Source organism: Anarrhichthys ocellatus, unplaced genomic scaffold (assembly GCF_004355925.1).
Source record: "Anarrhichthys ocellatus isolate YVR2014 unplaced genomic scaffold, GSC_Weel_1.0 scaffold14, whole genome shotgun sequence".
In the NCBI taxonomy this organism is placed as follows: domain Eukaryota; kingdom Metazoa; phylum Chordata; class Actinopteri; order Perciformes; family Anarhichadidae; genus Anarrhichthys; species Anarrhichthys ocellatus.
The window spans coordinates 445764-471783 of NW_022280044.1; the positions used below are offsets into that span (position 1 = coordinate 445764).

The 26020-nt window shown below is 40.3% G+C and overlaps 5 protein-coding genes across 6 annotated transcripts; 3 read left to right on the plus strand and 2 right to left on the minus strand.

Moving 5' to 3' along the window:
• The first annotated feature begins 1626 nt into the window (after window positions 1-1626).
• LOC116387378 (protein naked cuticle homolog 2-like) lies at window positions 1627-7038 on the plus strand. The gene is made up of 9 exons (XM_031854390.1): window positions 1627-1710; window positions 1807-1833; window positions 1921-2000; window positions 5173-5227; window positions 5610-5701; window positions 5915-6010; window positions 6104-6239; window positions 6383-6526; window positions 6614-7038. The coding sequence occupies exons 1-9, from the start codon at window positions 1686-1688 to the stop codon at window positions 7036-7038; spliced, it is 1080 nt and encodes a 359-aa protein (XP_031710250.1). The 5' UTR covers window positions 1627-1685.
• Window positions 7039-7053: 15 nt separating this feature from the next.
• Window positions 7054-11435, plus strand: lrrc14b (leucine rich repeat containing 14B). The gene is made up of 3 exons (XM_031854389.1): window positions 7054-8679; window positions 8793-9421; window positions 9881-11435. The coding sequence occupies exons 1-3, from the start codon at window positions 8404-8406 to the stop codon at window positions 10557-10559; spliced, it is 1584 nt and encodes a 527-aa protein (XP_031710249.1). The 5' UTR covers window positions 7054-8403; the 3' UTR covers window positions 10560-11435.
• Window positions 11192-12931, minus strand: uqcrb (ubiquinol-cytochrome c reductase binding protein). Its single transcript, XM_031854391.1, has 4 exons — window positions 12848-12931; window positions 12031-12099; window positions 11703-11869; window positions 11192-11394 (listed from the first exon to the last, which is right to left on the minus strand). Exons 1-4 carry the CDS (start codon window positions 12864-12866, stop codon window positions 11317-11319), a joined length of 333 nt encoding a protein of 110 aa, XP_031710251.1. The 5' UTR covers window positions 12867-12931; the 3' UTR covers window positions 11192-11316.
• An 832-nt stretch (window positions 12932-13763) lies between these two features.
• mterf3 (mitochondrial transcription termination factor 3) lies at window positions 13764-16365 on the minus strand. Its single transcript, XM_031854195.1, has 8 exons — window positions 16283-16365; window positions 15667-16025; window positions 15391-15543; window positions 15081-15270; window positions 14719-14866; window positions 14497-14568; window positions 14244-14405; window positions 13764-14127 (listed from the first exon to the last, which is right to left on the minus strand). The coding sequence occupies exons 2-8, from the start codon at window positions 16022-16024 to the stop codon at window positions 13933-13935; spliced, it is 1278 nt and encodes a 425-aa protein (XP_031710055.1). The 5' UTR covers window position 16025; window positions 16283-16365; the 3' UTR covers window positions 13764-13932.
• A 257-nt stretch (window positions 16366-16622) lies between these two features.
• ptdss1b (phosphatidylserine synthase 1b) lies at window positions 16623-25892 on the plus strand. 2 transcript variants are annotated; one of them, XR_004212998.1, is made up of 13 exons: window positions 16623-16883; window positions 17073-17164; window positions 20102-20146; window positions 20267-20391; window positions 20691-20849; window positions 21339-21490; window positions 21750-21891; window positions 22086-22198; window positions 22424-22489; window positions 23393-23492; window positions 23820-23879; window positions 24319-24392; window positions 24506-24597. XR_004212998.1 is itself a non-coding variant. In XM_031853906.1 (13 exons), exons 1-13 carry the CDS (start codon window positions 16705-16707, stop codon window positions 24598-24600), a joined length of 1407 nt encoding a protein of 468 aa, XP_031709766.1. In that variant the 5' UTR covers window positions 16623-16704; the 3' UTR covers window positions 24601-25892. The 2 variants fall into 2 exon arrangements, 1 of the variants encoding a protein (XP_031709766.1); XM_031853906.1 differs by having other exon boundaries at window positions 24314-24392; window positions 24506-25892.
• Window positions 25893-26020: the final 128 nt, after the last annotated feature.

A 26020-nucleotide genomic window follows, 5' to 3' on the forward strand; every position in this document is an offset into this window, starting at 1 on the left:
GTCGGACCCCCTTAGCACTGCGGATCCCGGATGAGCCCCCAAAGATGTGTTTGAAAGAGCCTGATAACAGATGTGTGCCTGAGAAAAACAGAAAAAATGATGAGGCCGGCAAACGAGTGGCTTCTCTCACTTAGTCTTCTCAAGCTATTTTTATTTCACAATTTTCCAAGTGAAAACAATCAAAATCTCCTCTATATTTTTCTTCATTTTGACACGACAAAGTACAGGTAAAATGCATTAAATTGTGTTAAACAAAATCACATCAAGTTTACACAAAATAACTAAAATGATAAAAATTCCCACTACTATCACATTACTATCTGCAAACATATTTGGTGTAACTTGGGATAAACCCCTTCCTAGCTGTTCTGCCGACAGTTACTGTGGCACACGTGAAGAAGACTCACGTGAAGACACTAACATGCACAACACTTATATACATCTTTCAGTCACATTTAATTAACATATTTAGCATGAAACGACTTATTAGAACACAGATTTGATTCGCTTCATTATGAACAATTAATATGATGTGTAGGAGCCAGAAATAAACTAGGGAATGTACTGCGAGGCTATTATCAGTTTAGCTAGGTTAGCACTCGGCAATCAGTCTTAAAACAATACTCACGTAGCTACTAAACTGCATGAAACACAAGATAACTTTCACAAAAAATGTTCGGTAAACATCGGTCCCAATATATATATCGTATTTGGTGCACTTTATGTGTCACTTACCTGAGACAAACAGGACAAATGATGAGGCGGGAAAACGTGTGGCTTCTGTCCTTCAACGTCTCCTCGAGCTATGAGAAGACGCTGCACGCGGCGCACATACAAGTCCAGGGTCGCGAGGCGAAACCACAGCGCTGCACTTCCACCTACTGGGCATAAGTAGAAATACACTTCTGGGGAAGTTTTATTGTGATTACCAAAATCACAGAAATTCGTTGTATCGAAAAGTAATCACACTTTTTGTTTCCTTTCTGTATCGTTATTTGTTCGTGTCTTTTTATGTTTTCTCTTTAAATGCCAGGGGGTTAGGAAACAATGTAAAACGTAAGGTTTTTATTTGCTAAACAGCTACAAACTGATTCCGTATTGTTTCAAGAATCGCACTCACTCATACAATATTGTAATTTTTGGAAATCCTAACAGAGCAATGAGTCATGACATTTGGCTGTCCCACGGAACAGAGCATTCTGCAGGGGTATCTTGTTTATATTTTTACATTCCGACTGTGACATTCATGGCTACTTTGTTAGTTTGGTTATTAATAATCGAAGGAGATTTCGTCTCCCTTGTGCGCTTAATTTCTGTAACCGATGAAGCATGAAATTGTAATTAGCAACAGCTAATTAAGAAAAAGGTATCAGAAAAAATAAAAGCATGAAAATAACTACATTTCGCATGTCCCATTCAGGGGGCGAGCGTTATTACCTATTCTATAGCTTTTCACGTTTGTCATCCTACCCGAAGGTAACCGAAGAAGGAAGTGCGCAGGCGTGAAGCCTCCCGCTCTGCTGCTTTACTCTTGGATATCTCACTTCACACATGCGATTCACTTCGCCTGTGGTTGAATATCTGCGGTAGTGTCCCGGTGCTCTTCTTGCACAAATGTCACATTTATTTCCCCCTCATGGATCGGACATCATGAACTTTTCTTGATCAAACCCTCAGGCAGGAGAATGGGAAAGTTCCAGTCCAAACTGGGTGAGGTGTTTAATGACATCATAATGTTTTTAAAAAAAATAGATGAAATCGCCTCTGATTTGCGTTATATTGTCTTTTCTCTCATTATTTGGACAGTTTCGAAACGCAGACAGAGTCCTGAAGGTAAGCCAGTCAGCACAGAAACTGCACAAACAACATAAATACTTTTTACTTCTTTCATGTGTTCACAAATATGTTTATGTTCTGCAGGTGGTAGTTTGGTTTCCAATGTGCTGACCTGTCAAAGCGAGCTGGAGCGCATCCGCATCCACAAAACCAAACTGACAGAGGTAGAACATTTATTATTGTAATGATTAATGCATATTTAGTTTATATTATAGCCGACATCTTAATGGTCTACACATACAGACGCAAGTAAAACTCCCACCTCAGGGATTGCACAAAAAGAGATCCCACGATGCTTATTTTTGGTTTTATTTGACACTGTAATGGTCTGTTGTTGAAAGATCACCAGAAAGACTCGAGAATGTGATGGAAGGAAACTTTAAATCACCTGAAACTGTGTTTATTCACATCCAAACGATAGAGATTTTATTGATAAAATAGCCAATAATTTAGTTATTTAAAGATATACTGATAATCTGAGAGGATGTGAGGGAAGTTGTTTTTCTTTTATGAATCAAGCGAGGAAATGACCAGATCTGACTTTAAATCGATAATATCTATACACACAGCCCATTTGAGGGCAAATGTATCCTCCAGAACATCTTCTTATATGTATTAGAGTTTTATATATATACATTTTGTGAAAGTCTATTTCCATTCTGACGAAAGAAGCAATAAAAACACTCATACTGGTTTCATGTCAGTTCAGCCAGTTTTGGGATAAATCGTATTTGCTCACATCACATCCAAGAGACATAAAAGATGTTTGGAGGTAGTCGTGTATTTATTCTTCCGCCCTTTACTCCTCCTTCTCTATAAAGAGACTTCCAAGTCTATGAAGTGCAACACAGCCACCCCCCTCCAAACAGCAAGGTCTTTATATCCAGCTGGAAAAAAAAAAGTCTCCACATCTGGTACTGCTTTCCTTCTGCAGTCAGACAGACTGTGAGAGGGGGAGAGGAAAAAGATGTGGGGAGCGGGTGTTTGGTGGGTGTTTGATTGCGTAAATGGCATCATATGTAGACTGTTGGCATTAATGAAGCATTCATGTTACTGTTGAAGAGAAAATGTCCTCTTCATTACGTTTTATTCAACGGAGACTGTGAAAACTGTCACATACTGTTCTATTAACCATAAACATTTCATGAAACCAGATTTTGTGGTGAAAGTGAATCACAGTCGTTAAATGTCCTTTCAAAGATCCCATGGGTTGCTTGTAAAAACAGTCAATTATGTAAATGTAAATTTGAAAAACAACCAACATGCCATTTTCACTTTTGTTCAGCTTGTTTGATCTTTTAGCTCAACTGCAAAAGTCCTGAGGTTTTGTGTGAGTTATTGCCAGTGTTGTTGTTTTGAGGTTATGAAGTGTTGGGTGAAAGGTCTGGAAAGTTACACAATTTGGAAAAAGATGTTGACTCTGCCAAGTTGTTTAAAAGGTTGTGGTGGAGTTTCTGTGCTTGTTAATGGCAGAGATCTTCCTGCGATTTGATTTTCCGACCTAATATAGTTTGAATCTCCATGACGCCACCACTCTGTACACTGCAAACGGCAAAGACATCAAAATTTATGAGATATTTTAAATTGTATTTTGTCTGCTTTTGGTCTTACATGAACCTTATTTTTGTTTTCTCGATATGAAACCCATGACGTTACAGAGTTAAGAGTCTCCCACAGATAAAAGAAAAATGACACCTTAAAAACGATTGCTAAGATAAATGTAAAACAGAAGCAAAGATAGTTAGAGACATTTTTGTGTATTCTTGTTTGTTAAGATAACCAGTGACACATAAAATGTGATCCAGCTCTAAAACACTAAACACACACAGACCCATGAACTGAATATTTACTTGTCAAATAGCTGTGACTCAGGCTCAGGTGTCGACAACATCACTTTCTCAAGAAACACAAACCTGTTTGCTCTCGATTTTGTGTGTGTGTGTGTGTCTGTCTATGTTTTGCTGTCTTGAGTGTGCACACGTTACTTCAAGTGTTGAAAAGGTTGTTTTTTTGTGATTATGCTTTAGCTAAAATCCGCCCAAGAAACGCAATTTGTTCCGTTATCTCCCTCTTTTATTTGAAAACCACTCCAGAATTAGTAGTTTTCTTATTGATGTGATACGGTTTTTTCTACGATTACTTTGAGCTTTTCTATAACATTGTTTCATAATTCAGATACTGTTTTATGGACACTTATAACCAAAGTCACTGCAGCTTGTTGCCATTAAAATGAGAGGACTGAAGTCACCAGAGCATCATGTCTCCATGTTTGCGTCCAGACAGTGAAACTTCCTGTCCAGGTATCAAGTTATCAGAAAGGCTGTTTGACATTCTTGCTGAGACAAAGGCGACTACTGTTCTGCTGACATTTGAAACTCTTGTGATATCGGGAAGGATGCATGGAAGGCTGATGTATAATGAGGGTGTAAAACAGAATACTGATGCCATCGTGTGCACACCTTTCTGCTACCTGCACCATCTCTTCCACTTTCCACCCTCTTTCCCCTGAAATCTAACCCAGCATCAAAGCCTCACAGCAGGCAGAGCGTGGCAGGCAGAGAGATGAGGGTGTTGAGAGAGATTGGTGTGTGTGTGTGTGTGTGTGGGTGTGAGGGTGTGAGGGCGCGCACTCATCTGCATCTGCCCGAGCATCAGTGTGACATTAGTGATGGATTGTTGTGGTGACAGATAAGAAGAGTCTTGTTGGTGCTTTCAGTTCTCTCTTGCTTTGCAGAGCAGACAGGTTTCTACCTGAGAGAGGAGCGAGTTTACATCTGATCGGATGTTTTTTTTTAAATCACAGAAGTGGACATGAATCTTAAGGTTTGATCATTTTATAATGGACTGAAGTTTTATAGTTAACTAAAGCATTTAAATAGGTTGGCGCTGCATCCCACTGGCTGGAATTTATTGTCTCTTGTAAATCTGGCTTCATGATTTTACATTTAATTATCATATGAAACTTCAGGGACATGTCAGTTACATAAGACAGTGGAGAAAAGCTCAAGATGTCAACAGTTTAAAGAGGAGAACCAACTCGCAAATGCCCAAACCTCCTTTTCTCGCTCCTTTGCTGTCTTACTGTCTCACTTATAATATTTCTGTTTTAATTTCTAGGGAAATGAAAAATGTAATTTTCTTGACAGAAATCAAAGGAGAGCCAATGGCAGTTTTTAAGACACAAAACCCACAGATGTTCAGCATTGCTCACATCTGGAGACCGATCCTCACACTCATGGGACATGAAAAGCTCTTAATTGCTTCCTCTTTTCTTCCCCTCTCCCTCTCTTACATGTGTGCTCTCTGTTGATTTACACCCTGTCACTGTTTTCACAGAACTTGTACGTAGAATTGAGGGCAAACAGGTCGGACCGTAACTGCAACCTTAAAGGTGAGTAGAGAACTGTGGCAACATTCACCTTACTGACATTTCTCACTTTCTATGTATTCTAAAGGGCTTGATTGTTGTGTAGATGTTGTACATTATCAGAGAGTTTTGATACAAAAGCTTTAATAGGTCACCTCCATTCTTTACCAGGTGAAAAGGAAATAGTTAAATTAAACACATCTGTTCTATGTTTGTGTGGGAAAACTTCCAACTTTGGATTCTGTTAGTTTCCTCTTTGCTGCTAAATGTTTATTGAAAACAGCTTAAAAACAAGGGATAACTTAATTGGAAAGGTACAGTATGTGAACGCAACTATAGTAATTAGCCTCAAACTGTGAATCTGCTGGATAACGACGTTCATTGTCCAGCTCTGTGTCTTGTTTAGTGGTTCTGCCACCAAAGAAGACACCTGATGGAGGTAACAGCATCCACTTCCAGGTCAATAAACAAGCCAAGAAGAGGAGCACCCATGCTGATGTGAGTGTATATCTCTGTATTGAAGTACCAGATAGGTGAGATTCTTGTGTCTGTATGAGTATACTGACTCTTTGTAAAGTTACGCATCTGATACTATTCAACAATGTATTTTAATCACACATTGAGGCTTTACCGGTTTTGAAGGCCCTATGGGTCGACCCACACTTTGTAGCAGTAATAAGCTTGTTTTCCTGACGATGTGTGCACGTACAGGTCACAGAGTGTAACACGGTGCCTGATGAGGACACTCAGCAGGAGTGGGTCTTCACACTGTACAACTTTGACAACAGTGACAAGGTCACCAAAGAAGTAGGTTTCTTTCATGCATGTTGTTCAAATGAAGCACTGTTTCAGCGTGGCCTGTACACAGTGTGTATATGTATCTATGTGTGTGTTCTGCAGGACATGACCAGTATGATGCACTCCATGTATGAGGTTATAGGGGCGTCGGTCAAGCCGCCTTATGGTGGCAATACACCCATGAAGATAAAGCTAGTTGTCACTCCGTCAGCTGATCCTGAGAACATCTTACATATAGGTAAAGGGACATTTTTATTGTGGCTTAGTAACTGTAGACATCATTTGAAGGACAAACATTAAAGGCATAAAGATTATCTCAAGTGTCTGAACAGTGGTATGTAACCGCTGTGATGATAATGTCCCTCTCTCATTTAAACACAGCAACAGAGAAGGAGCAGAGTGCGTCTCAGGAGTCAGGAAACCCAGTAAGAAGATTATATTGCGTGGATGAAAACATAGAGCGCAGAAACCACTACCTGGATCTAGCTGGCATTGAAAACTACACCTCCAAGTTTGACAATACAGGTAGAGAAACTCCTCTATTGCTGTTGTGGTTTGTGCCGTATACAAAGACTTAGTTCATAAAATTAAAGTTGTTTTTCTTCTTCACAGAATCTCTCTTGCAGGAGCCCAGCCAGGATGCTCGCTCTGCTGCTAAGCACCACCCTGTGGTGATCAGAGAGAACTACATCTCCCCTGAGTCTCCCAGAGGCCTCTCTATCCCTCAGTCCCTGAAAAGCAAGGCTGTGTCAGCGGGGAAAGACAGGAATGGAGGGCAGGGAAAGTCTTGCAGATTACACGGTCAACACCCCGCGTCATGGTGCCATCCTGCCCGATCGCAGCCTGCAGCACATACTGTCCTGCAACGTAGTCACAGCAAGAGGGTTCGCTCCAGGGTACAAGATGCCTCGCACCTTCGATCCACGCCGGGGGCAGATAGGGAAATATTTTCCAACCTTCAGTCCTCTCGAGCACAGAGACACGAGCACCACCACGAGCACCATCATCATCATCACCATCACCACCACCCTTCATAAATGCATTTTAAACACTTATGAGACAGGTGAGAAGAGGTGGTGTAGACTATCGGCCTGAAATGTGATTGTTTTTGGAGGTTAAGTGCAACTCAGCAGGTCCTTGGATCTCCTCATTTACTTTATATTCAGTGTGTAGTGGAATCAGGCTGAAGCACTGTTATCTAACGCAAACAAACCTGAAAAGATTACCATCACTAAATCCAGGAAAGGTCAGTTTACTGTTTACTGAATTCTACCTCTATAGCCATTTAGATTGACAGGTTCCTCTCAGGTAGATTTCCACTTAGCTTTAAAGTTATTTAAATGCACATTTTGTAGAGATACATGTGGTTTGAATATACTAGAATCATGTAGAAATTATTATACAGTATTTTTTTAATGAAAGGGTATTTATTCTGATAAAGTCACACTCTGTTCATATTCCAATAACAATCACACAAAGTCCATGCTTTGTTTTCTCGCCTTTCTTCAATGCATGGTAGTGACACCTTTTACTCAATAACAGCAAGACAACCACTATATAAGTCAACCGCAATATATTCTGCACTGACCACAGTATAGTGTTTGAATTTTTCTGGATCAGTGACAAAACACAGACTTATGTTCAGAGATTTGTGCAACATAGTAAGCCTGGCAAAATCTGTGTCATGTGTCTAAAACAATGGTAAACATCTGTTGCGATTGTTTTCGGAACCTGTGTTTATGTCGGCAGAAGTCCATCATGGAAAAGGCAGACACCCATGTCTCCACTGACAGTAGCCTCAAGAGACCATAATGTATTGCAACCATGTGATGAAATTTGAGAGTAGCAAAAGCCATTTAGGTTTGGGGGAAAAAAGTGGATGTACCAAAAAGTAGATAAGCATCTTATCACAAGCTGCCTTCTCAAATGCATTTAACATTAAAAACTGATGACGTTTGTGTATCACAGTCAGACATTTGATTGTTCCTGTATTGATGTTCTATATCTGCTCTCACAACATTGTTTTCTTTGGTCCTTGCAGCTCATGTGAGTAGTGTAGGCCTCACAAAGAGGTGCTGTGAATAGTGGCATGTTTCCCAGTGGTATTCAGATGTTGTTCCTACTTATCTCTCTGGCAAAAGATGCAAATAGACACTGTGCCCGACGTGAGGACGTGAGACAGCTGTTTCTATTAATAACCGCCACTCTCTTACCTACCACGCGGGTCCCGTGCCTCACCACAGCAAGCCTGGGTCCAGACAAATGCACAACACCCAGACAGACAGCAACAGAGGAAATCAACAAAGCAGCAACCACAGCGCCGTTCAACTGCAGCACTCAACAACAAGCACACTCAGACCTGTTGGTACGGAAAGACCAACACCGAGATAAAACCTGGAAACATGAAGTCACTGCGGTTCCTTGCTGCTGAGGGCTTCATTCAGAGTGGACCAAGTGCTCTGGAAAACCTCAACTGTATGTCTTTTAACATCTACCCACTTCTCTTCAAGGCCTGCTACCTCCATGAGCAGGCAGACTTGCTGCGTGTTTTGGTCCAGACATGGCCTCTTCCTGTGCTTGACCTACACAGGCTCCTGGGAGCAACAGTCGACTGTCAGATGGACCTCACCTCCCGCACCTGCCGGCTTTGTTTGGAGTCGATTCTGGCTGGCCTAAAGGTACTTCGATGGTCTTAAGATGTCTTATATGTCATCCTCGTGTTTTGGTTGCGCCATGTTTTTCAGTTCTTCTGTTTTTGGCTGCATTGACTTGTTACTCTTGTTTGTCAAAGGATTATGTGCTGTCTCCTCCAAGGACGTACACCAAGACCTTGCATGTGGTGGACCTGACTGCCCTGAGGGATATCGAGCACCAGCCCTGCCCCTGCCAATCCACCCTGGGTCGATGGGCAAGAACCCACCTCCTGACCCAAATTTGCTATGAGACCATGGTGGCCATGCAAGCCAGCAACGTATCCCCATTTGCCTTTGAAACATCTATTGATGTCCGTCTGAACGGCTTCGTCACAGGCCGCAACTATGAGCTGGTGGCTCAGACCTTCGTCCTCCTCCGCCACTGTCCACTGAAGCTTCGCTTTGTCAGTTTTCGGGCCGATTCCCTCTCCCTCAAGCAGCTGTTCTATGTTATTCGCCTAGCAGACACCGAGTCCATTTTAAAGCTGGAGGTAGTCCACAATGTTCCCCTGGAGGCCCCGCACTTGGAGGTGCTGCTGTCCAAGGTGGAATTCCCCAAATTACAGTCTTTGACCCTGCCGGCTGGGGCGTTAGATATTAGGAGGTTGGGCTCTGACGGTGATGATGTGCTGTCCACCATCGGTAACCTGCTGGCACAACAGAGCGGCCTGACTGAGCTCTTTGTTGGTTTCTCAACTCTAACTGGACACCTACGCAGACTGCTTAAGTGAGTTAATGGACAATGGGAGGGATGAAGAGGGACAACAAGGTGTCCTTGTTTGTAGTTGTGGATGAGATGGATGGCTCTGGTGTCTGTCTTACGTGCTCTTTGCAGCATCAAAAGCTTTAATATAGCTCACAATCATCACCTTCAACCAGCTTTAAGGCTCTTGTTTAGCAATGGGAGGTATTTTATTTGGTAAAATTGCTGACATGATGCCAGAGTGAGGACAGAAGGCCGGTTAGCCAGAAACATGCTGGATGTAGTTAAAATGTAAATAGAACAGGAGCACAAACCACAAACAACAGAGCTGTCCATCACAATCTGGCATATACCTGTAACTTTACTTCCAAAAAGATGCACCTGTAGGCATTTCTGGCACCAATCCTACATAACAAATTCTTCACGAGGACCAACACAAACCATAATTATCTAACTGCTTTTACCTCTCTTTTCTTTACCCAGTCCCCTTAACACTCCGCTGCAGTGCTTGGAGTTGGCCAACTGCTGCCTGAACCGTTTGGACATGACCTACCTGTCGAACAGCCTCCACAGCGAGTTCCTGGTCCGTCTGGACATGAGCGGACATGACATCTTCAGCTCTTTCCCCACCTGTTTCCACAAACTGCTCTGCCGTTGCTCAGCCACATTGGTCAGCCTGGTCCTTGAAGAATGTAACATAGAGGACGAGCACATGGACGCCTTCACTAATGCTCTGACTTGCTGTCAGGAGCTGGAGGAGCTCAAACTCCTGGGGAACCCTCTGACGTCTGCCGCCCTGCTGAGGTTGTTCTCCATGCTGTCTGTGGGTTTTCCCAAGTTAAAATATATAGAGATGCCAGTTCCCCGCCAGTGTTACTCCGAGGATGTCACGTATCCTCTTAATGATTCAGATTTACTGCTGTACAACAAGGAGCTGTTTCAGGAGGTCAGGGGTCAGCTGATGGGGATCCTGGAAGGAGCTGGTAGAGGGAGTGTGGAGGTGTGCTCCCCACTCCTGGGGGTTTATGACCCAGAGATTAACGAAACCAGCAAAGAGCTGGGAGTATCCATGTTAAAATCTTTTACCAGCGTCATTGGGAACTTTATCAGTAGCATAACTGAGGTGGACAGCAGGAGATCACAGGCTCAGACCGATAATTAGTGGGGTTGCCTGTGGAGGGAATAAGTAAACTGACAGAGATGGGTCATGAACTCAAGTTTACACAAATCTAGACATTTGTTTAAAGCAGACCCGATTCCTCAAACTGTCCAGAAATGTCCATGCTTCGTTGACAGTTATTTTCAAGACTGCGTTTTTAGGCTATATTTAAGACAGCAATTTATATTAATGAAGTGCTACTTCAGATAGCTGGCAAACTCATCACTGTTCCTATGCATGACTGAAGGCCAAAACTGTTTGATTTGTTTGACTGTGGTTTAACATCACATGACTTCCATTCCTGACGAGATATTGTCTCAACAGAGAATCCCTTTAATCTCAGTACGTCCAACAGTCTGTAAGACAAACAGATGTGCAGTGCAGATACGTGTATGTATTAAGGTAGATACTTGAAGTTTGCCTAATGTATTTTCTTACATGTTTTTGGACCATGTTCTGGTTTAAATGTTTTATATAACTGGATTTTGAAATGTAGACAGCACATATTTGCAACATGGAACAGATCTGAATTAAGCAAGTATACTTGTAACCGTTTCATTTTGTCTCACCAATAAATCAAATCTTCAAATCTCTCTATCCATTACATCATAAAAAAGTGACACTTCCACATCTTCCAAAATGTACAATTTTTTTAATGAGCTCTTGTTTTATACAGGTAAGATTTCATCTTAAATATTCCACCAGGGGACAAGCATGCACCGACCGAATACGAGGATTAACAGCTTTGATCAGGAATCATCTACTTCTTCATCCACTCCTCCCTTTCTTTCCTCTCACGGATCACCTCCGTCAGATACGGTGTCAGGTAATTAGCATCCTAAAAGGAAAAGAGAACAATACATGGGATTGAGAAATGAAATTAGGCAAAATTAAACTCTAGATAACACTTTTGATGACTTGCGATTGACGTAGAGGACATTATGATCAAAGGCCCTCCAAAACATGCATTTTATAGTTCCTTTTCTATTTACTAACACTTAGAAATTTGTAATTTTCACAGTACGACACCAGTTTCACACTGAAGAATTCATTAATAATTCCCTATTGTTTTCCATTTGACTACAAAAATGATTTATTAAGTGAATTTGTTAAAAGTAAGCAAGATTTCAAGAAAATGTTATGTACCTCTTCATATTTCGTCCACTGGTCTTTCGGGAGGATCTGCTGCTTCATGGAGAGATCCAGAGATCTCTTGAGCCTGAACATCCGGTCGTTGTACTGTTTTTCTGGTAGCCTCCTCAGGGCCTCTTTTACATCAGAGTCCTCGAGGATCGTATCATCACGAAACAAACCTGGAAATATGGATAAATGGAAAAATCAAAGAAAACAGCTCCATATTCACCCCCTACATTTATAATAACATCAGTAGTCTTGACATACTGTTACTTTAAAAACGAGTAGTACTGTGAGGTTAAATACTCTGAATATTTTTGATCAATGTATTTGAACTTACCAAGCTTGTTAAAGCCACACATGTTATAATACCATTTGCGGGCCCCGAGCAGGAGTCTGCCTGTTGCTACTGTGAACAGGACAAGAAAGACACAATCAGCATCAGTCACGCGGCACAAACTTGATTTAGAGGCGAGATAAATATATATATATATTAATAACTTTCAGTCAGATGTGCGGGAGAAGGAGTAAAGTTAACGTTATGCTTCCAATAGTGATACAGTCTTACAACCATAAATGTATTTCAGGCGATCCAGTACGTCCCCCCAAATAACACTAAATTATGGAAACTGGTCAAACTTCACTATCTGGTTAGGACTTTAGGTATTGCGTGACAAACAGTAAGTTAGATACTTTGCCCTTCCGTGGAATGTCAGATGAAACAACACAACAGTGCCGTAGTGCTAAGGAGCTAACGATACCGAGTGTAGGTCAGATGTTATAGCACCAAACGATAGCTGGCCACTATAACAACTGTTAGGAAACGAACTAAAACACTATCAATCATTAAAAAAAGGACAGTAGGACGAGTGTATAGTTATAAAATAAGTATTTACACGGTGATAACAGAGACGTTAGCACCAGTAGCTAGTGATGAGCTAACGCTAGCTAACCAGTACCCTTAGCATAAGTTAGCATAAGGACACTAAAGGACACACAGAAGCGAAACGCGTCAAAGCGAACATACAAGTGGAAAGAATGAGCAAAATACAACAACGTGTGTTACAGTATAACATGCACCACGACACAAGTATAACACGAGCTTTAGCGAGTTAATTTACAACTAAAAATGTAAATAGGGAGAGATGTTTCAGTACCTGGTGCCCTCGACGCCATTTTTTACCACTAAGAACGACCGCGGTGCGTCATGGGTAAGGAGGTCATTCAGGTGAACGGGAAATTGTGCAATTTAACATTCTGTGCTTACAGTGTCCCATATATAGTCTTTGGTGTACAGCTTATTTGCATGCTCATCAAGGAAATTTGGAGATAAGAAAGAGTCTATAAAACAAAATAACGTTTTTTTTTTAACTCTTGATAAGTAAATCCATCAGGAAACTAAATCAAAATACATCACGCTTTTGATGTAAAATACATTCTTCATACAGATTGAATATGAAGGTGGGGTAGTTACAGTGGAAGTCCATCAATAAGATCAGTCAATGGTACAGATCCTTTACTTAAGAAGATCAGCAATACCAGAATATAGAAACACCTCATTACAAGTAGAAGCTTAGAAGCTCAGCCAGTTTAATAATTGCAGCAAAATGAACCTCAAGTATTTAAAGTAAAATGACCCATTATGTAGTGAACTGACCCCTTTCACCGTTATGTTTTTAAATATTGTATTAATTGATCAGTATTACTGTCGTATTTTAAATGTTTTTCAGCAACTGTATTGGGTAGTTATAATCTTCAGCATCACAATGCATCACACTGTATACGCTGATTCATTGTTTTGTATGTAACATCTAAATCACAAGTAAAAAGTACAATATTTTACTTTGAAATGTAGTAGAGCAGAACTATTAAGAAGCACCAAGTAGTATTTTTATTTTTACATTTCACAAAAGTGAAACCTGATCCTTTACATTCTCCTTTAACTAGAGGCAGTCTTCATTATATGATCAATGATCATTTTATACTTTTACACATTTAGCACTTTTATCACATTTATGATCTCTTTAAATAGACAGTCTTGGTAAATAGGATAGTATTTCAGTCACAAGGGCAGATTTGCATTATGAGCATTTATTCAACATCACATTACAAAACATTGTATTTCAAACTCAGCCGTTATGTTAAAGCCTTGAATGTCTGCGTGTGTCTGCATTATGGTATTTATTCTGTGTGCTTGACCACTTGTTTTCTGAAGTCCTTTATAATGGCCCCTCATGAAGAATCAAAGTGTCTTTTGGAACAAATAAAAATCTTCCAGTGTGGCCAAAGCCAACTCAGTGCAAAATATCTCATCAGGCAGCGACACCAGGCGGTCCAGGGAGAGGTAGTTGGGCAGGGTTGGATCATACTGAGCCTTTCCGAGGTACTCGAGGAACAGGTGGCGCTCTCTGACACGCAAGTACTTGGTATTGAGGACCTATGGGAGGATATATCAGATGTTCAAGTTATAATGCTGAATTTGGACAAAATATTAAGGAAATTAGTTCCAATTTGTTTTTTAAAAGTAAAAAAAACACACAGCTGTACATCTACCTGTGGGAACTTGGCGATCAGGTTGTGGGGCACCTTCATGATATTGTGGAGGTAGTCAAATATTTGGATTAGCTTCCTTTTATTGGCAGTCAGCACTTTTGGGACGGCAATGACAATGTGTTGGACCTCATTTTCCTTAAAGCCGAGCTCTATTTCACACACCTGTGGAACACATTAAGAAAACAAATTCAAACACAGCAGCTCACGGTTTCTCAAACAATGTTTTCTGAAGATGTTTTTTGTCGATCAATACCTTCAAATTTTCTTTAACAGAATCCAAACTGCCACACAGTAATCTGGGCAGACGAGCTACAATGTTCCGTGTCTGAGGAGAGAAAGGGAGAAAACCAACTATGATTTCTTTTTCTACATTCAAAGACTAAATGTATTTTTGTGAAAAAAAGTGACATGATACAAACATGGCTGCGCTCCTCAATGAGGAGGTCCCATTGCATCAGTACATCAGTTAGCTTACATTAGAAGCACTGAGGTTGAGTTGCTGCTGATAGAACCCCAGTCGGTTGTCCAGCCTCTTCACACTGAAGTTAAGCAGATACGGAGCTCTGGACACCATGGACGCAACATTCTCAGAACTGAACTTCTTTGACTTGAGATAATTCACCCTTTGAAAATAACAGAAAGAGAACATTATTAAGACAAGGAGGTGCAACTCAAGAGAAGGAAGACGAACTGTCCAGTCACTACTTAAGTATACACTACATACGGTAAGATTATTTCTTGGGCCTTCTCTTGTCAGACTGATTTAGTTTAGAATAAACACATTTGGCAAATATAAAAACACGTAATGTTTCCGTTTCTGAGATCCCTTTATGTCACCTGGACTGTAGGTTTTCCAAACTCTCCGTGAGAATGAAGGGGTTGTGCGTGATGATATAGCCAAAGCGAGAGTCCTCCACCCCGATCTCTTTGAGGAACAGCAGCCTTGGGGCCACATCTGTGTTGAAGTTGAGCCTCAGTAGCATGGACCCCACGTTGGGCCTCTGTTCAAGCTTCCACAGGTTTACACCTGCAATGAGAGGATGAATGATCACAAATGATCATTGCATATATCACAATAAATCTGAAATACGCTTCCAAACTTACAACTTACATTGTTCTCAACATTATTTTGAAAGTCTTTAATTACCTAGCTGTACCAGTTTGCTGAGGGTCTCAGACTGGTCAACGTAGTCTCTTAGAGAGGTGGAGGCAGGAGGCATGGCAGAAGGAACAGATATACTGACAGCCTCTTCATCACTGATCACCTCTAATGCTGAAAACTCAGCAGCTGCATCCAGATCTTGTAAATGAAGAAAATAGAGATGGAATGCATTCAACTCCCTCTGAAGATAGAAATAACATGTAAAGTGAATTCTATTCTAAATGAAAAGATTAGGGTCAACTACAGCAAACCAATATGTACCTAATGACACCTGGATTTCCGGCACAGCATCTCTGATTGGCAACAGGGGGCTCTTGTACGCTACAACATCAGCTCTAGATGTTTCAACATCCTTGTCTTCCTTCGCCTCAGTTGCCAGATGTTTGGCAGCTAAGTCGCTGTAACAGAACATCTGTTGTTTCCGCATTTGTCTTGCCTGACTTGTTACGTGATTCCCCTTAATAATTGAGGATCCATCTAGGATTTTGGTGGGTACCCTTGTAACTCTAATGCAATGGCGAACTTGAGTGTAATACTGCCAGGTATTAGCCACTGTCTTGGAGCAGAGAAGGCTTCTGCACTGTAGACACAGCTGTGTACAGGATGAAGCCATGGCCATTCTGCAAAAAAAAAAGATCATCAAGAGGGCGTTGCCAGTATTATCATTCCAACTTCTATTAAAATAATAAACGAGCAGTGAAGGGCTGCTCTGACACATACACATATTTGCACGTTGCCACTCCTTGTAAGACCAAACTGTTTGTAACTCTCTGTGTATTTTTTGTTTGTGTAAGTTTATTCTTTTTTCCTACAAGAGGCTAGCTTAAAGCAGATCAAAGCACAACATATTATTTTATGGTGTTAACTCTTTACTCACAATATTGGTATCCTCAATTCAGCTCTATCGTCTACCAAGATGTCGCACAATGTCAAACGTTCTCACGTGCAACTCAACAGAAGGACTTCCCGGAAGTGTCACATTGTGGAATGTACCACAACAACATATTTGTGGGTAACACTAAATGCATTTAATATACACGTGAAGATAAAACATTTGAAAAAGCGGAAATTAAATCAATAAAGAGATAGAACATAAAACAAGTATAAGTTATTGTATTTGTGATTCGTGCTATTTATTTTAGTGAATCGTAGAAGATGTAGTATCATCTATAAACACCCCCATTAGCTCTGTGGTTCAGTCCATCTTCAGGGTTTCTCTCGCCGACAACTTCACGTCAACTGGTCGCTCCGCTTTAGTTTTAGCCGTCAAAACTTAAGGAGAGAGTCCACTACAGCGACATGGCAGACGCCGATTCTCCCCCAACACCTCGGAAGGATGATGCCAACTATAACTTACATTTCAGAATTATAAACGAGCAACAAGTGGACGACATCTGCCTTGATATCTTCTATAAGCCACACACCATCACACTCCTGACAACTACTGTGCTGAGCCTCATGTACTTTGCGTTTACAAGGTAACGTTGAACTACATTGTGTAAGCTGACCTTTGTCTCCCACGTACTTTTTCCTATACGTTTTAAATGCAAAGAGTACAAAAGCACCCCTGTTCAGTATCTAGCTATCCTGACTGAGTGTAGTATCCACAGTGCTGCATGTGGTATGAAGCTTTCATTTTTGTTAACATGTGATGTGTGATGTTGCAGAGATGATGGCAACTCCGAGAACAACCTCCGAGTTGGTATTTTGGTGGTTGTCTCCTTCTTCTGTGTCATCAGTGTCCTGGCCTTCCCTAATGGTGAGATACATGTGTCTAACCCTACAGTGGCTCCATGTTCTGTGTGTTTAAGCTCAGCCAATTGTATCTTATTGTTTTGGTCCATTGTAGTTGGGTCAATGACATGGCATTCATATTTTAATGTCCGAGTCCATTATTTCCTTTTTAAATAATGTTATCAATTCATGACAGATATCATTTCAGACATCTTTTGTCCAGTATTTTCTCAAATGTCAGGGTGCAACTGTAAAGATGGGACTTTTATTATTAAATTAAAGTGCAGAACAGTAAACATGATATTGCATCATCAAGAGGACCCTAACTGTCCTTTATGGCAGAGTGAAAATGTTTTTATATTGATTAAAAATAGCTATTTTTAACTTAAAGTTAAGCTGGTACACTTTCCATGTCAGGCGGTACAACCAATGTAAAACTAGAACAATTTTATTTTATCATATAAGTCTTTATTGTATTTAAATATGTGTATGACTTTGCTAACAAGAACAAAAAATAATACAGAAGTCCAAGAAGATGCCTGAAATTAGTTGCAGAAGTCAGGTGGTGCAACCAGTAAGTCAGGTGGTGCAACTGCAAGGAATGTCACTTTATGATATTTTATTTAACGCTCTAAGAATATTGACTACATTTTTAAATCGTTTAAAAGTTTTACATTAGATGCAGGGTTGGTAATGATGAAAAACTATAATAGTCTGCAAGATTTGAAAAGAGAACCAAAAAAACGACCCAGTGTTGCTAACTCTTCTCTAGTGAAACTAGTTAGTCTTCAACACTGACGGCTCGTCCCTTCAGGCCTCCCTCCAAAGCCACTCCCCCAAAACGATCATCTAGCAGCTTGTGGAAGACTGAGTGATGAGCAATGAGAACAGGTCAGGTAGCCGTCTGATCATTATATACGAGCTGAATGAAATGATCGGACAAGCTTCTCACAGTCCTGAGACAGACACCCATACTAGATTATTGTTCTTTTTTTTGTCTGAGCGTTAACTGTCAGGATGTAAAGAAATATCAAATGTTTTGAAGAAGATAACCAACCCTGCCTTTAAAGATGCAATATACTTTCTAACCTTTTTCAAGATAATATTTTATAATTACTTTAGATGCCGCTGTTATGAAAATCAACATGACACAGGGAGCGCATTAACAACAATTTGGCTTCAAGAGAAACATATCTTGCCAAAAGAAAAGAGAGATAATAATCTAATTGATCTGCATCCACACGGCAACCTTCGAAAACGGATATCACGTGACCATTAACGTACACTGGGCATGCACGTGACAGTGTAAACAGGAAGTAGATTGGTTGCTTTGTCAAAAAAAGTATGACGAGTAATAAAGTAGTCTTTAATAATGAAAGGTTGTGTTTGATACTTAAGATCTTCCTTTTAAAATATTCCTCTATAAACTCAAACAGACACAGTTCGTGGAAAGTTTTAGAAGTTTTATTTTTCAGACTTAGTTACAATGCTGCGGTTCTTGCTCTCTCTCTCTCTCTCTGTCTCGCATATCAAATTTACTTTAAAATCAACACTTGCACGTAAACGTTTACTAGATTATGGGTCCATAAATGTGGTCAGCACACGTCTCTCACTCGTTTCCTCGTTGTTGTCTGTTCTCACTCGTAGCTCTGCTGGTGGCTTTGCTATCTGTCCTACTGAATAGCATTTACTGCTAACCATGACTTCAGACATCCGCTCCTTAGGTCTGATAACGCCGCTGGTCGCTAATCGCTCCAATAACAGCTGCTTCCTCCGCAGAAATGCAGACTTTAACTGAACAACAGCTGCTAGTAAAGACAACAAGGTCAGCAATGCCTGCAATCAGTTGTCCATGTTAAATTAACCTGGTAGTCGATCGATAATCAATGTTGTTGTTTGTGAGCTTCTGGGTAAGGGTCACGTGATAGGCATGTGACGAATCAGAGAAGGACACGTCATGGCTGCTAAGAACCAATCAAGTAGCGAATGCGGGTGTGGGTCTTCATCGTTTCTGAATGTATCCGTTTTCGACCGTTCACACAAAGAGGCAGCCCGGAGTTTTGAAACTTATTGGACCTTGGGAGGGTTTTCAAACTCCTCCGTTTTCAGTGCTCGAAAACTCCGCGTAGTGTGGACGCTCAGTGTAAACGTAGCAAAACATATACATTTCCAAATAGACCGTCCGTGTCCACATTACTCCGTTTGTGGATAAACAAGTAGGGCAAGATTTCTTGCCCTACTTGTTTGTCTGCGTCACCCCCCCTCTATCTTCACCCGGGCTTCAAGGCCGCTACACTAGTCTCAGTGACGGGAAGAACATATGACAATGATACCGGCCATTATCACAGTATGAATGTGAATATACATGGATACATTTCAAATTATGGATATGATCGATTTATACATTTCAAGACACACATACATTTTTCTCCCACAACTACAATTTATCTTAAGTTATTTATTTATGGTTTATTTTGCAGTTCTTACTTCTATACAGCCTCATTTGTCATTGACCCAGTTAGTCATCTGACATGAATAAGCAGCTATTTAAAAGTCTGTCATTTTTTTTAAGAACAAATGCCAAATATTCTCTGCTTCCAGCTTCTCAAATGTGAGCATTTTCTGCTTTTTTATATTATGTGATAGTAAACTCAATATATCTTGTTTTTGGACTTTTGGTTGAACGAATTGAGCAATATGAAGATGTCACTGTGGACTTTAGGAAATTGTGAGGAGCATTTTCCCGTTTTTTTTTTCTGACATTCCATTAACCAAAAGATTATTCTGAGAATAATCGTCCGATAATAAAAAATAATTGTTAGCTGCAGCCATACTTCATTTTCTTGATATAAATGTTGTTATAAATGGACCTTGAGTTAAGACTTTGTTTTTGTCAAATTTACCTCTACTTTAGTGCAAACACACTAAGAGTCACTCACCAATATGATGCTTTCTTCATCAGGACCTTTTACTAGGCCACACCCTGCAATATGGAGAATGGTGTTTGGTGAGTGCTCACCCACATGTGTCACACCCGCTGTGCGTCATTCACATTAACCACACTTTCCTGCTGAGGTCCAGTTTTCAATTTTCTTTATCCTCACTCATTTCCTCCTGTCCCCGGCAGGCATCAGTGTTCTGTACTTCCTGTTTCTTGTCCTCCTCATCTTCCTCAACTGGGACCAAGTAAAGACACTGTTGTACTGGATTGACCCAAATCTGCGCTATGCACAGCGGGAAGCTGATGTCATGGTGAGGATGGTTTTGAAACTCTGAACCATCAGAGCTGACACCACGTCTGATACTGAATGTTGGAAGATGTCAGAATGGATGGAATGGTGGAGAGGGCTTCTCTCTGTCGATTCTAGTTTCCAAACACATTTTCCTGCTTTCTTAAGAAAAACAGACTGCTTATATATGTATGTTTTTGGAATACAGTAAATCAAAATGAGAACACTTCCAGCTCTTCATTTCCAGTTGTAAAAATCAAGTGTTTTCTTTTTTTGGTTGCTGTTGTGTTTCTTATAATTCAGTCACCTTTGCCCTTACAGGAATATGCTGTGAACTGTACAGTGATAACATGGGAGCGGGTCCTGACCCACTTCGACATCTTCGCATTTGGCCACTTTGCTGGCTGGGCAGTGAAGGCTCTGCTCATCCGCAGTTACGGCCTCTGTTGGACCATCAGCATCACCTGGGAGCTCACTGAGGTAACATGCGCACATGTTCAACACGCGGTTGGACTTGATCTGCCTGTTCTGAAATCTGCAGTCCAAGGACATAAACAGAAATTCAGTCATACAAAAAAAAGTAATTGCTTGTAATTTGTAGTGATCCAGATCACACAGGCACACAGCATTGCTTCAGCTCGGTCTGTGCTGGCAACAAGGATTGTTTGTTTGGGAGAAACTCATCAGAACAGAGCAGTAGTATGAGAAGGAGTTTCTGCACATGACGAGTGCTGTTGCTTTGACTGTTGCCAATTGTTGACTGGAGGGATAAGATTACGGGATTTTGCCTTGTACCAAATTCATTCATCATAGAATCAAATGCATCACAGCAGGTCCTGAGGCCAACAAGGTGGGACTCAAATAACAGACTTAAGAAATGTGGCCCCTTGATTTAAAACGCTATTTATCTCTTTCATCACATAAATACATTTTCACTCGGTTTTATACTTTTTTTTTTTTTTTTCACAGCTGTTCTTCATGCACCTGCTGCCAAACTTTGCAGAGTGCTGGTGGGACCAGGTGATACTGGACATACTGTTGTGTAATGGAGGAGGCATCTGGCTGGGTATGACTGCCTGCCGGTTTTTGGAGATGAGGACCTACCGCTGGGCCAGCATTAAGTCAGTGAAACTTGTGTTCTTTTCCTTTGTCTTTTTATTTGTTTTCTTTGTCCTAAACAATGTGAAAGTATTAGGTATAATTGGTAGTTAGAGGCCTTTTCTTTTGTTGTTTACTTTTGATACAGCTACAAAATCAGGTAGTACTGTACTGGAAGATTACTATAAGAATCATTTAGTTGATTGTTCTAACAGAAAGTAGTTTATGATACTAGAATTCGGCATACTATAGTATCCTCAAAAGTGCATGTACTCTGTTCAGGGAAATCCACACCACCACAGGGAAGATAAAGCGAGCCGTGCTCCAGTTCACCCCGGCCAGTTGGACTTATGTACGCTGGTTTGACCCAAAGTCCTCCTTCCAGAGGCTAGCAGGCATCTATCTCTTTATGATCTTATGGCAGGTACTGTATTCTTTTGATCTTTTACTTACTTATTGGATTGTCCTCGCTATTAGTGCTGCATCAATGGATTATTTCTTTTTAACGGATGAATGGATCAAATATTCTAAAAGCTCCTCCTCTATGGCATCCTGCTGTATCCAAAATATCCAAAGTATCCTTTAATCTTGTGTGTCTGACACCCTTTATCTTCACAGCTGACAGAGTTGAACGCATTCTTCCTCAAGCACATCTTCGTCTTCCAGGCGTCTCACGCTCTCAGCTGGTGTCGTCTCTTCATGCTTGGAGTCATCACTGCACCCACTGTACGGTATGTTCAACCTTAAAAACGACATCATTACACCCATGAGCAGCAATAAACATGATACACTAGATTAAGATAAGACCTAAAATAACTACTACTTTTTTTGGCATAACAAATTGTTTTTTTAGGGGAAATGTCGGGGATTTTTTTCGATGCTTTTTGACATTTAAATCTGTGTGGAAACCTTAAGTACTTACTTTGTTTTTTTCCTTTTTCTCCAACCTCTTTCAGACAATATTACGCATACCTTACAGACACTCAGTGTAAACGAGTTGGCACACAATGCTGGGTGTTTGGGTAAGTATCTTAAGTACAGATCATGTTTTTCTCTGGCCTAGAAACAAGCTGCATTAATAGTAGTTTTGAAAACTTGCTGTTTTAAGGACTGTCATAGCATTTTCAGTTTTACTCATTTCTTTTTTTTATTGCACGCTCCATACCTAGGGTCAAATTCACTTGTATGTCCCTGTCAGTTAAATCACAGCACACTTACACTGAACTTTGTCCAGAGCCTTGTAGGTGTTCTTTTGATCTTGTCGACAAATATCACAATAGCTGTGCCCGGGCTGATTGGCTCGCCCTATTTTTAATCAAACTAATTAGAACGGCAACTTCGGCACACGTGTTACTGGTGTATTCCCGGGTGTTGTAGATTCAAACACCAGGACAAATCAAAGTTCTCGCACAACTACAACTTAACAGTGAATGGATAGTTCCCACACGTGGCGACAGCTCAGCCAAACTGATGGCAGTCCACACTGAAACCACGGCTGTGTTGGCCACCGTGTTCTTAGCCAGCAAGCTTTTCAAGCTATTTTAAATTACAGTGCACTTGTTGTAGTCAATTGAAATTCATACCGTAATGTAGTTGTTGACCTTCCCTCAGATACTAAGCTGCTAATGCCCTCGGTCTGCACTAGTTTCCATAGCAACGAGACAGGCGCTCTCTCCGTCTGCATGAGTTGCTTCACATTGACGCTGCTCTCGTGTAACCTTTACAATTGAATTGCGTTTCCCACAGCAGTAAGGTGAATGAGTATTGTTATGGGTTTGACAGCTGGGGAACAGTAACACGGAGCACATTTGAACTCGAGTGTTATTACGTCCACAGAGAGGCTCCGCTGCAATGAAATGGTGCTGCCAAGAGGGGGCCAAACCAAAAAACATCCATTTATCAAATGCTCTGATATCTCCCCTTAGGGCCATCTCTTTCCTTGAGGCTCTTGCTTGTGTGAAATTCAGTCAAGACTTGTTTTCCAAGACGCAAATTCTTTATGTACTCCTGTGGCTGCTTTGTCTGGTAAGAAAAACAAGTGTGTGTGTGTGTGTGTGTGTGTGTGTGTTCTCATAGAGGATATGATTCACTTCAGTCAGTCGCGAGCAGATGCATCAAAATTATGCAACTATGCTTCCTGTGTAAATATGATAACACTGTGATGCTCTTATGTACCTTTTCAAAAAAGGGACATCAACAACTGTTAATGTGTGCAACCGGCTTTCATGGATATGTTGCAATACATATATAACTTTAGGGTGTCTTTTTCTGCTCATTAAGTGTATTTTTTTTCTACTGACCTCGGGGGGGGGGGAACAGTGTTAAACTAAACTTTCCTCTTCTACATTTTAGGCACTCCTCACACTTCTATCTTTATATGGGATGATGTGGTATGAGCAGAAAAAACTGAAGGTGAGATGTTGCTTTAGTTCTTAATTTGATGCTTCAGTTACATTATAAGTATTCATTTACAAAATGTTTTAAGAGTAACTTATAACCAGTGGAAAATCTTGTTTTGCTCACTTATTGTTGTTAAATTAAATACAAAATTAACCTGATACACAACAGACACTTTGAGTTGTCACAGTAGAAAAACACAGGTGTTACTAATAACGTTAACGATGGCTCTGTTCTATTCAAGTGTCCCAGAAGACAGTGAGCCAGCATGCACAATACCAGCACCCTGAAACTAAAGCAGCTGAAGGAAATTTAGTTGCTGTCATTAATTCGATTATTTACACCTGTGCTTTTCCTACTGTCAGTAAAAAAAGTTAGTGGTTTGTAGCTTGCTGTTTAGTCACTCTTTATCTTCTCATTCGTCTCGCTGATCTTCCTTCTCTTTACAGAGCAGTTCTGTACAAAGTGAGGACTGCGATGACGGCAGTTTTGGCGACTCATGTGATTTTGCTCCAGATGGCCTTGCAGGTCAGTCTCATAACAGGCAGATTGGTGACAACTCTTCTAAAAAAAAAAATAAAAAATAAAAAAAATCTCCATCCAGAGTGTTTGACATATAGTTATGTATTTTTCCTCCATAGCTCAGAGGGATACATTAAGAAGTTTACTACCGACAAAACGGAGGAGAGCTCATGGGAAGAACAGATTTGGGAATGAACATAGAGGAAAGAAATAATGAAACAAGAGCGACACTGAATCACATCGTGAAGGATACAGCCAACAAGAGAAATACAGTATGCATCGATCTACTGAATGTTGTGAAATTTGCATCAAGGGTTTGATAAATTCTAGAGGGCAGACTCCAAAACAAAGTCACGTCAACAAGCCTTGATATATTATTTCAACTCGTCAAGTTCTAATATTCTGTGGGAGTCGGAGGCGAAGTACACTAATGAGCTGAACGCTTCATAGACCTGCAGACTGGTGTGTTGATTCTCTAGTACTCTGGCAGATCTTTAATAATGTATCACAAGGACAACATTTGTCTTGTATTTAATGTCAGACATTTTTAAACAGACCTAACCTAGAATTCATTTATATATACACTGGAATGCTAGCCATGCATCATTCGACAACATTTTATACTCTTCTACCTTAAATTGCATTAATATTTAACTTTGAACTGTGGGACACGTATGTCCAGTCAGGGAGTTGACCCTGAGTTGTGCTACACTTTGAATTTTGTTTGCTCTAAATCTTTTTGACTGTTTACAGTTTACTAAAGGTAATACTTTTATGAGAAAACTAAAGATCATTGTTGTGTATGATTTGTCGTTTGAATTGGTGATGATTATTTGTTAATATGTTTGTGTTTTTATGAGTGAATCTAGAATACAGTAAAGCACTGGTAAATGCAGAACTGTATGTTTTTCTTCCATCGAAATTGCATTATCACTTTAAGTAAGAGGAGCAGCGAAGTGTAACTGAACCACCAGTAGCCTTTACGTGTTACCCTTTTTAACCTAAGTCAATGTGATGTTGTTTTTTGTCTTGGTGTGATTTTGTGTGTTTGTTTTTAAAGAGAGAAGTAAGCAGTGTATGATGGGTGTACTGATCAAGAATACTGTGACATTCAATGCAAAAGCACTGTGGTGACATTCAACAGCAGGGGATAATCATTTGTGTGAAATTATCCTTTTTAAGTGATCCAAATGAATGAACTGTGACATCGCTATAACACAATAACTGACTGCTACATGTAAGTTGTTCTTAATATTGTTGAATGATGCCTTATTTTTCATCTTTAGTGTAGGAATGTGTTTTACAACTTCCCTGAAAGTTTTTGACTAGCCTTCCTCAGTTGTTCTGGTCCTTTGACACGTACAAAGCTTTATGTGTCAGACTACACTGTATTTTATATGAAATGTTACTACCTGCTTTTACCCCGAAGAAGGTGTCTGACCGAAGGTTTGCTTACTAAAAAGATTTTGCACAGATTTGAGTGTTGGGATGCTTCTTTTTTTTTTTCTTTTTTTTTTTAATAAATCATATAAAATGTGTTAATTGTAACCTCAAATGCACTACTTGGTATTACTGATTTATAATTTATATGGATGGGTTGATGCAGGCTTACATAACAATACATACAAATCATA